Source organism: Gordionus sp. m RMFG-2023, chromosome 1 (genome assembly GCF_954871325.1).
Source record: "Gordionus sp. m RMFG-2023 chromosome 1, tfGorSpeb1-WG-v2, whole genome shotgun sequence".
Lineage (NCBI taxonomy): Eukaryota > Metazoa > Nematomorpha > Gordioida > Chordodea > Parachordodidae > Gordionus > Gordionus sp. m RMFG-2023.
The window spans coordinates 28,371,596-28,384,138 of record NC_088775.1 but is presented as its reverse complement, the minus strand read 5'-3'; the positions used below and the strand labels follow the sequence as shown (position 1 = coordinate 28,384,138).

Sequence of the window (12,543 nt, the reverse complement as noted above, 5' to 3'; positions counted from 1 at the left end):
TATACCCTACTACCCAACAAATTGATTCTCCTAATTTTTTTATTGATCTGCTACTTAAAAATAAATAAATATTGAAAACGATAATTCCACGAATATTTTGCATATACAGAGGAATTAAATTATTTTTAAAAATATTAATAAATTCATATAATATATTTAATTTATCCATTTCTTAATTTAAATATTATTTTAAATTTGGAAAATTATTATTCAAAATGAAATATAAAAATTTAAAAAAAACAAAAACAAAATTCAATGACAAATATTGTAATGAGCATCGAGAATTTAAAAAAAAAGAAAAATGATAAAATAATTAATTCAAATAAAAGAGTTGAATGTTGACCTCTCAAAAAGATTCACTCTCCTCTGCCTACAATCATAAAATAGGTCAAAACGATAAACCAGGAAATACGATCATCCGTTTACCTCCCATTGCGCATTCCCTCTCCCGTTACCCAGGTCACCAGATTTATCATCCGGGGGGAGACCACTTTGCTTCCGTAAATTTTCAAAATAGAGATAATCCCTACTATGAAACTTTTTACGACAAATTAGGCTTAGTCAAAGAAATAAATAGCCACGCGTATACCAGATTATTCACGCCATCATTTACAATCATATCTACCTCCCTTCCTCCTGAGCAACACCCATGTCGAGAAGCTATTTATGCTACCACGACATCCCTCGTTATTCATTCGTCGGAGGATGGTGGTGGGTCCAGTGGTCACGTAGGCAAATGCGTAGAACTTTCTCGGGGTTTAAAAGATATTTTACGAAGTGTTAGCAAATCGGAGGAAGGCATAACCGAGTATAACTCTACGGGTGATAAATATAGGGTATCCATTTTTTCCAACACCGACATGGGGGATAGGATGCCCCTCTTCTCTCCCGTCTCATTATCGTTTCCGCCTCTTACCCCTTCACACACTACGAATCGCTTCATTATATCTCCTACTTACTTGGAATCATTGCAAAATAATTGCTGCAACTATCAAAATGATACCCATCTTAGGTTCTTAACGAAGCAACAAAAAGATATAATTTTTATAAAACAGTCAGTTACCGAACCCTGTTGTAATAAGAAGTATCTCAAAAATTTTCGTACAAGCGAAACGAATAACTGTTATCACCTAAACTCCGTAAATTCAAATACTAACAACCCACCATGTCAAGCTAGTGTATTTAGTCCCTCGTCTTATACGCTAGGGCCACCACCTAAATTAGCCTATATCAGTTGTGACATGTCCGACAATAAATGGGTGGTAGGAGAAGATGGGATCAGAGATCCCCGAGATGGGAACGATTGTATCCACAATGATATGGAACAACGCATTATGAGTATGAGTAGCAATATAGAAAGCATAAATAACGTTATCCCTCGTGGGACCAATTACCATCAACGTAATGGGTCCGTTGAAGGTTCCGTTTTCGTAACCTTGCTCAATAAAATTGAGGAACCCTCCGGTTTTAATAGTTTCGACATTCCGAATTCATTTAAAGTGATAAATTCCTTTCAAGATTCGTTTCATTCTTTCACAGATCCGAAAGAGGAAAGAAGAAGAGGTAAAAATAATTATTTTACCTATCCCTTGGAAGATAAGAATTTGATAGCACTAGATCGAACTGAAAATTTGGCATCAGGTAATACATTCAATCAATCAAATAAAATATATATTGTATACAAAAATGAATATAAAAAATAACTCAAATAAATTTTAAAAAAATTCTTATTTTTTTATAATAATTAGCTGAAGAAAAGTTATCACATTTTTAAATAAAATTAGCTTTCAATTTCATATACAATGTGTCAGCGGCTTGGAAAGAACACTGGGAGTGGCATTTTTTTTAGAGTTTATAGATGATTATCTACACTTTTACAAGGGGGGGGGTCATTATTAAAATTTAATAAGAGTGAAAAAGAGTGGAGAAAATAAGGGTGGAAGGAAGGTAGGAGTTATGGTTTTCCTAGGCTAACTTTGATGGCTTAGATTTGCTATTTCCGCTATAAATATTTAAGGAACAGGAAGGAAACTATTTTTTGGGGGGAGAGGAGGGTAATTTTTTTAGGGATATAATATTGTCATTTAAAAATGCGAAGATGATATATTGGACTAATTGTCCTGAATCAGCATATCCTTTTTTGTAGCAGGAATTATCCATTTTTAGTGTAGGGGAGATTTGCAAATATCTATGTTTCAAGCCACCCTTTAACTTTTTATCTAATGGACCAATTTCTCTCAAAATTGGTCAAAATGTGTATATTTATGATATGTACCTTACCTAAGTTCAATTATTGAATAGAGCAATTTAATAAAAAAATATTTTAAATAAATTGTTTTTAGTATCTCATTCTAGAAAAATCATGCTATATATATTCTTTTTTGTTTGGTGAAAGATTTACTATTTTAAATTACTGATATTTTATATAAATATTATCCTTAGGCATTTAGCATTATTCACACAAAAAATTAGGGTTTACAAGTTTTACTTAATATGCATATAAAGGCATTTAACGATAATAGTCAGGTGAGTATTGTCTGGCCATGTATTGACTGGCCAAAATTCATACATTCACACATTCATATTGAAATGAAAAGCTTGCATAAAACAATATTTGGCGAAAATTCAAATGATAAACAAATTTAATTGCCAATTGATGATATAATCATTATTAAATTTAACTTTCCTAGACAACTTTAGTAAGCACAATGCAAAAATACAAAGAGATTTTGCAATATCCCCTATGGAATGGAATTCAAATAGAAAAAAAATTATTATTCACCAAATCTCAGAATTAAATTATAAAAGATCATATAATACAAACTAGCAAATCATTCATGCTGTCTAGCACAAAATAGTTAAAACTTATAAATAAGTTAAAGTATTTTTTAATAATATTAGTTACATATTAGAACTATCTGTTACATAATTAGTTATACAGATTTATTAATTATATAAATGTGTTAGAGCATTTTTTAATATTATTTATTATATATTAGAATTACTTGTTAAATAATTAGTTATCATAGATTTAATTATATAAATTTTTATATGTTAAAAATCAGTTATTTTTCTATAAGAATATTTGCACATGACTAAGAATAAAAATATGAGTAAAGTTTCCTAAAGTTAATGAAGAATAATGATGAGTGGCTTTGCATTATATGCACGAAGGAATATAAAGAGCTAGAGAGAGGAATAGTGTATTAAATGCATTCATTGTGAAGAATAGGCTCTTGCTCAATGCACTAATAATCATGATTTATTTGTTTGTTATTTATGCAAATAAATATATTATAATTTTTTCATTATAAATTAATAATTGTCTAATTAATTTTAATAACATCATAAATTTTAAAATAGATGTTAAATAATTGAAATAGGCATAATATTGATAATTAAGATAATAATTGATGATATCATTAAATAGATAAGTGGTTAATTTTATATTTAATTAACACTTAGAAACAAATAATGAAGATCAGGCGTGTAATCAATGGGGGGGGGAATTCCCCCTCCTCCATCTAATCTGCCTGTTCTCTTAAATATCATTTTAAGCTAATAAAATTTTTCCCTCATTATAACCCCTATCTCTCTCTCCCAAAAAATATATACAATTTTCATTATAAGAAAATTTGAATGGAAAATTAGTAAAAATTAATAACTTTTGAAAATAACAACTATAATTCAAAATTTTTAGAAAAAAGCATTTTAACAAAAAAAAAGTGAAAACTCAAAAATTATTTTTATAAAATCTAATATAGTCAAAGGCCTACAATAAGTGGGCTTAAAGGTCTCCAAAATTTATGGGAAAAAAATTTACCTAATAGCCCCCCCCCCCCCACCTTAGCAAAATCCTGGATACTCCAGCGATATATAAATTATCATCATAAAATATATGTCTGATAATAGATAAATTAGTGTTTTTTAAATACTTAATAATGAAGAAATATTAGAGCATGGATCTTTTTACAAGTATACTTTTTTTTGTAATATTTCATATTTTAAAAAAATTCTTAAATAATATATTATAACCAGTTAACACATAGCATATGGTTAGGTAATACATATCATGTTTTGACGGGCCAAAAAATAACTTTCACATAACCTCATCTAGCTCAAATCCTATTATAGATAGAACTTTGATTTAAATTTTATTTTTTAATTATGATTTGGGCTACACATTGATATTAAATTTGTTTGGTCAAACCCAATTCTTAATCTCTTTTTAAAAAAAAAGATAGTCATGGCCAGTTATAACACATCTATTTTCCTTATCTTTATTGTGGAGATTAATTTTTTTTTAATAATCATTGATTTTATGAGTTAAATTCGATATTTGACATCTTATCCCAAAGAGTTTGTCATCTTAGTCAAGGTCGTTGGTAAATTAAACAATAATGATCAGATTTAGGTTCTTATGAAAAATAATTAGATTTAACTATGTATAAGATATAATATTTAAAATTTAAAATGATAATGCATAATTTAATATTAAATATTGCAATATAGATTCAGAATTAAACTTAATTATTTTTATGAACTTATCATTTATATAATTATGGTATAAGTTATAATTCTGTTTTTTAATTTTATTTAAAAAAAAAATTCTTTAACATTTTAAAAAAAACGGTGGTTAATTTTTATATTTAAATAATTTTTGTGAAGCTTTAAAAATTTATTAGAACTAATCATCATATAAAATATATTAGAACTTATATTTTAAAATACGATAATTTCGAACCCAAATAATAAAATATTGGAAAATACAAAATATAAAAAGCGAATATAATACGGTTAAAAAATATTATAGCTATATAAACCGATATGTAAATCACAATAAAATATAGAATCAAACATTTTATAAAATATTTAAAAAGTTAGAATATCGTTTATAAATAAAATTTTAATCTTCTTGGGCCATTAGTTTTGAGTTGGGGTTTAGATCTCGACGAGTAAAGCTAGTATAGTCAATCAATTTTAAACTTTTGATATAGGTTTTTATTCTCTGTAATGAAAAAAGGTTCTCTGATTTGTGCTTGTATTAATTTGGTATCATTGCTAAAATACACAGTAGATTGAATATATTTGGAAAACTTATGAAATATATTTAAAAGTATGCAATGCTTCCAATTTCTTGGAGGATTATCTATAATATTAAATCTTTCATACCATTTAAATTTTGAAATTAATTGGCTTTCAAATACATTTATATCCTATGAATAAAATTTAGCTAAATATTTAATTTTTCAATATCAAGATTTGATATATCCTCAGATCAGAGGGAGTTACGAGATATAGTATTTGTAAATTAAATATAGCCATTTGATAAATCACGTTCATTGATATGAGTCAAAATTAAAAAGTGGAATAAAAATGGTTATTTTATAAGGATCCACAATTGAGTCACATTAATATTGGAACGATTTGTTTGTCGGTAAAGTCGAGGCTTGTGAATCCCAAAATCCCATAATTACGCTTTAACCTCAACAATCACATAAATCTCGAGAAATTCCTGGTCGATATTATTTCTAGGTCTTCTAAGTTGTAATATAATAATATTTGCGATTCTCACAACTTCAGCCAAGTGCATTTTTTTGAAAAATATTGCACAAAATTGTTGTGTAAGAAATAATTTATTAATACATTCCAATGAAAAAAATCGGCAATCATATTAAATCTAATAATGTATTAGCTTCAGATGAATTATGTTTCAGGTTATTCTCATATTTTTCCAAGAGCAAAAATAGGCTCTTCTAGATCCAAAAAATGCTTTTTTCCTGTAGCACAAGAAGTCTCAGAAATAATTATATTCAGTAAATTTTGTCTATTTGGATACCTGAACATTTAATACTCTAGAAAATTTTAATCATAGTTATTAGTAGAGATAAATTAAATATAATTTTTTTGGTTGATAAAATTTTTATATATTTATCAATTAAGGCTTAAAAAATGTAAGAAAATAAATTTTAAAGTTAAAATATTAATATATATAAGAAATAAATATTTAAATTAATTTTAACTTTTTGCTAATTAATTTAAAATAGAATATAACCTATTTGAAATAGAATACTTTGCAATTCACAATTCATAAAGCCCTTTTATGTTTTTTCAAAAATTCTTGCTATTGGGTGTGAGTCTCCCCCTATACCACTCCCTCCCGCTGGCTACGCACCTGATTGTAATATACATTTGTTATTGCACTTTGGAATTGATATTATCTTGTGTTATTTCGTTTTCTTTTACTCTTCACTATCATAAATTATATAGTCAGTATTTCCCTTTAATCCGAGACTATTAAATCTTTGCAAATATGTGCAAATGAAACATATTTATTAATATTACTGAAAACATTTTTAAATTCTAAAACTATATTCAAGGTCTTCCCAAATACACTTCGAATACAATTGAACATCATTATATTTGTTCACGGATAACTTAGTGTCAGCAATTTATAATTTAATCAAGTATAAGACGAAATACGTCAACATTATAGAAGCCAATCGGATTTGAGGGGCTATTTGCATCATGGCTAGAGGGGAAATAGGGTTAAAGATTGATGTGGTAACCCTTGAGCATAAAGGTCTTAAATTTGATGTAAAGATGTATTTTTATATCTAGTTTCTCGCCTATTTTCATCTTTTGAAAAATCCTGGTTTGGCATATTTTGCAAAAAAACAGTCATTTTCCCAAAAATTATAAAAGTTACACTCTAATTTATTTTGCTTTTACAATAATATATAAAGGCTCATAATTTCAAAACTTCTCATGTATCTTAAATTCATGTTTATACAATAAAATTTATTGGAAGTTTATAGCTTAACTAGAAGTCACACAATAACAATTTGTAAAATGTATATTACCTTGGGATATGGGTAATAAAACGGTTAAAATGCGCAATCTGAATAAAGCTGTAAAAGGATAATTTTCAAATGTTAACGTCTACACCATATAAAAAGTGAGAGCAAAAAGAAACATTAAAATAATTTGTGTCTGATTTGGAATAAAATTTTTAAAATAGTTGCATAAGGGATGAAAAAAAAATATTTACATTTTTTTTCTGACCGGTCTTTTTCCATTTTTTTTCTGATCGGCCTCAAAAATCGGATTTTGTTGGGACCTCGTGGGAAAAAATGCCAGTCTGCCTATAAGTGTGAATGTATGGTAACCAAATAGCATACTTTATTATTTAATAATCGAATATATTGATTCATTAATGGGCTCCAAACTTTTAAAGGTTTATGCATTAGAGGTGTACAGTTGACTGATTTTAACCAGAAACTCCGCCCGTTATGAAAATTTATTTTAATCCGTTCATTCCCCCCCCAAAGTTTAAATTTTTTTAGCCCTACCATTGCAGACCTCTAGTATGCACTTGCATCTTTTATCTTTGTTGAACTTATATCCATATAAAATATTGTATAATTCATATTTTTTTTATTCAGCAATAGGTATTTGATTTCAAACAAAATTTTTATTTAAACTATTGAATAAATATTTTATTTTAAATTTCCACAAATTCTGACAGCTTAAGTCTATTTTCCTATAGAGGCTCTCATATAGTTGCTAAATACAGAAAAATATAGATTTCGTTGATGTCTATTGATAGAAGAGACTGGGTCTAGTCGACTCATAAATTTTATTTTCAGTTCATTCGTAGCATCTTAGAACAAGTTGTAATGCTTAGACGTTTAAATTCAATTTTATTTTAAATACCTCAACTTTATAAAACATGTTTCTGAGGTAAAGCTTTAGAATGCTAAAATTAAAACCCTCTTTTAAAATACGATCATATAGTTTGAATCAGTGATTAAATTTTAATAGACCCAATGAAGGTTGTCAATACTTATAATATCTCCCCTCCTGTTCGTCTACCCGGTAAATATTACCGAAATCGGCATTTTCTTTTAAAAATTAACTTTCATTAAAATTTAATTGTAAAAAGACCATCGATATATTCACAATAATTCATTATCGTAAAAATAAAGGGTTTAGTTCAAGAATTTCATAAATTAAGTTTTCAACCTTCATGCAAAGTGCATAATTATATTACTAAACCCAATACAACATAAAAAAAACTTCTACCTTAAAGCTTATAAAATTAAAAAATTTCTCATTCGATATTCATGCATTTCTTAAAAGCTTTTATCAATTTATCTGCTATTAATATTTTATTGTCTGTCATAATAGGCATTATAATATGATGCGAATGTGATGAAAGGAAGTTGAAATGAAAAGAAAATATTAACGAGATAAAAAATTATTTTAAATTTTAAATTTTTTTTTCATACTGGGTGAATTATGTATGCTTCATTCTCCCAATTTGAGGTAAGTAGCCATAACACTAATTGATGGGTTCAAGTAGGATATAGCAATGTTATGGATAAGATTCCTTAAAAATGAATTGGGAGAAAAATCTATTCTTCCCTTAAAAAAACATATTTAATATAAATAAACCTCTAATTCCCAAATCATAATCTATTATGCAACTCACTTATTTTTTCTGGCATGTATAAAGCTAAAAGTACTTCAAATCTTATCTCGCGTTAATTTTTTTAAAATCATAAATAGATATGTTCTTTTTCAAAAAAATTGGCTTCCTACTTTTTTTCTCTCTAAAAATGAATTAGTTAAAACGAAGGGCTTCATTTATTAGTTAGCATAAATTATCTTTATCGTATAAATTAAAGCCTGTATAATTTAAATGTATTCATTCACAGGACATCGACTATATCTGCTCTGCATCAAATGATTCTAAGGCTCTAGATATTTGAAAGGCTTAGGGAAGACATTTCCTGAATATAATTTGTTATATTAGTGATCCGATTTTACGAATTCAACCAAATATTAAGGGAACATTTAATGCATATTACGAGGATAATCAATTTACGATTGCTTCTAATTACAAGGAATTTCTTCTTTGATAAGTTTCACTGTCCTAAAAACAAATTTTCGTTTTTTTCCAAAAGGCAAATAGTAAAATAATCAATAAAGTTTATATTTTTCTAAAAGTATATTCTAAAAAAGAGAAATGTAAAATAAATTATATTTATAATAATAATAATAAAAATAAAAATAAGAATAAAAATGTCATTTCTCTTGTTTCTTTTTTTTTCATTCGTAATAAATATATCTTAAAATTCTGACAAATTTTTCGTCTTCCCTTTTTAAATCTAAAATATATTTTATTGAATTTTTTTTAAATATTTATGAATCTTTATTTGAATCAATAATTTAATATATATAGTAAATAACCTATCCTAGTTATAGTATTACATATATATTTGTTTTTGGAAATTATGTCAATATATTGATGTTTAAAACTTTTATATTGTACGCTAATATTTAATACTGGCAGTCATATGGCTTCTTTTTTGTTTTGTTAAAATAAGCCTTTATACTGGAAAGGGGTATACAAGAGAGTGAGGTGTTGGGAGAACAACAAGGAAATTAAAAAAGAGAGACATTAAAAGGCTTAAGAGGAAAAAAAAATTACGGAATCTTAAAAATAAATAAATGATGAGGCAAATGATATAAATTAATAAAATAAATAATAATTATTTTTGTATATTTCATATCGATTTATGTTGAAATCATAACCTTACCCCCTCTCCCTAATATTTTTCTACCTTTTCCAATTTCACGAAAATTTAAGGGTGGTAAAATTTCCCCAAATTTTTAATTAGCTTTTAGAAAACTCTTGCAAAAATTTGTTAAAACATATCTGAGAATATCTTATATTTTCCATAAATTCTGTAATTATCTAATTATCCGTATGGGGAGTCTAAAGTTTAAATTGATCAAAAAAATGCGGGAAATGGGAGACTGGGTAAGGATCACGATTTTTGCTCTTAGGCTACAAAACAAAAAAGATTAGACCTAATTACCTACCTTGATCTCTATTTAAGAGTTAATAAAAGTCAATGCTTTTTGCTATTTGCCAACGACCTGGGGTAATTTCGGAAACCATATGGAAAAAAATGGCAAAAATTAATTTTTGAAATATAAAATATTTTATTTTAATTGAACAAATCATCATAAAAATTACACATTAAGAAAAATTAGTATACATATGCAATGACGACATATGTACAAAGCCTCATTAATAACAAAACTAAAATGTGTCCATTCAGCACAACAGGGAAATTTCCCCGAATTTTTGCACTTTTACTTTTGTTTTAACTAGCCTCTTTTTTTAAACTCATTTTAGTATTAAAATCCTTTTTCATTTTTCATTTTTAATTAAAACAATTATACGGCGAGAATGCCACAGGCGCGAGCAACACTTGTGGCCTTAGTCAGATATCCTTATAGAAAGCTGGAAATTTATTTTCTTAAAACTGAATAAACCGATTCTCCTCTACCTTGATTTTAATTTTTTAGTTGGGAAGTTGTTTTTTTTGTATTTGACTAGTCACAAAAATTAGCATTTATTATTTTTAACAAATATAAATTTATATTTAATTTAATAAATGAACAATATCAAACCATGTTGACGTTGCTAATTTAAAATTAATTTATTAAAATCTGTATCGATGCTAAAACTAAATTATATATTATTTTTGCCATTTCTCCCATCCTAACACCTTGCCTTGATGACCTAAGGTTTACAAAAAAAACACTATTTAAATGATATCTTTTTAACAAATCTGAGATACTTTGCTATAACGATTAAATATTTAAAGGCAATTGCTTTTTGCCGTCCTTTTATTCCACTAATCTATTGTAAATCAACCCTAGGCCTAGTAATATTTTGTCAAAATAGAACTTCCTGATACCATATTTATATTTAGTTTTATCCAAGTTGGTATTTGCTATGATAAATTATTTCAGGTGCTAATAGAAAATAGTCAGGATTATTATCATTATCTCATACACAATAGTTATAATTCCCCATCAATATAATATGTGTTCAAAAAATTCTTCTCTCATCCTTCTTGGATATTTTCTAGAGCTAGAAGATAAAGATCAGTTAAGAAGTAGGCGTGCATCCGTTTTTTTTAAAATTCTACAATCTATGCAATTGCAAAGTTCGGATTAGGAAGCAATTTGAGTTTCCGAAGAACTCTTTGACATTTTTATTATTTCATTGCAGAGAATGCACTATATTAAGTAGGGAAGACCAGTATGGTTGATTCGTTCAAATCTAATTAAATTCAATAATATTAGACTATTCTAAATATATAAAACATCTTCTGAATCCTAAATGTATAGGCTATTTGAAATAGTGATTATATATTTTTTTAATACTTTTTTAGAAAATCGAATCTGAAAATACCATATTTTTTGGCCCAGCCATGCTATACTCTGGGTACGTTGCACCTATATGTGGTAGGTGGTCAAACACATAAAATAGAGGTCTAATTATAAAATTAAATTTTTTTTTCATATTTTTATAATACTAGAAGCAATAAATTAATTTATTGATAATATCCTATCCTGATATGCGATAATTAAGTAAATTAAATTGAATTGAAAGATTTAAAGAAATTTTAGGAAGTTTTAAAAAAAATTAAAATAAATACATATTTTTTAATTCATTTTTAATATATTATTAGTTTTTATATATATATTTTTAATTATAATTCGTAAATGAAAAATTTGTGAAATTTGTTATATAAATAAAGTATCTCATCTATTTAAAGTAATTAAATATTTTTATTTCTAGATTGATAAATATTAATTGAAAATTCTTTGCATTTTTTATAATCATAATAATAAACATGTATTAATTTATAAGACCCACTATCCTATGACCAACCATAACCTATCCCACTAACTTTAAATATCATTCTGAATCATGTAAATTTATGAATTATGTGATTCTGAAAAATTATCAGCCTAAATAAATAGGGTTTCATATTTCCTAAAATTTATTTATTAAGATTTTAAAACCTTTATTTATTAATCTAAATGATAAAGTTTGACATTATTTTTTGTTACCTTTGTTAGCTAAAACACATTTTCAACTATAAAAATTAAAATAATTTCGACTTAAATTTCCAGCCTTTTAAATGATAACTAATTGTAATAGGAATGGGCTACTATTTCCCAATATTTAACGTGTCCCGATTTCCCCTATTTTATTGGTTTATGAATGATATCATTAGATTTATAATTTTAAACTCGTTATGAATACTGTCCTTTTCAATTATATAATGACATTTTTCAAAAATATATGTGCTTATAAATGTTAACTAGATTGAAAAAAATACCATTTGTCTAAAAAAGCTAAATATAAAATGTATATTTATTGGTCAAATATTTTACTAAAATAAATTTATAAAAATTATAAAAATAAAGATGATTAGTTAATGTATTTATAGAAAATTAAATTTGCTAAATCGCTCTAATACAGAAACGATATAACTCCACTTCTCGATATTTTCTAAAGGCACAGAAAGAAAGTGAACTGATGTTCTCATGTATACCTAACCTACCCCGGTTTTCGCCATGTAATTAAAAGTCAAAATAACATAAAACTATCGAGATTATATAATAAAGGTCTATATCTGGATAGGCATACAAATAAATAACCACAGG

The 12,543-nt window shown here is 26.4% G+C and overlaps 1 protein-coding gene across 1 annotated transcript in view; it reads left to right on the top strand.

Moving 5' to 3' along the window:
* Window positions 1–335: 335 nt before the first annotated feature.
* Window positions 336–12,543, top strand: part of LOC135923814 (uncharacterized) — a 31,817-nt gene continuing 19,609 nt past the window's right edge. The window contains exon 1 of the mRNA XM_065458768.1: window positions 336–1,641. Within this exon, the coding sequence (XP_065314840.1) occupies window positions 336–1,641 (1,306 nt within the window). The remainder of the gene's footprint in view (window positions 1,642–12,543) is intronic.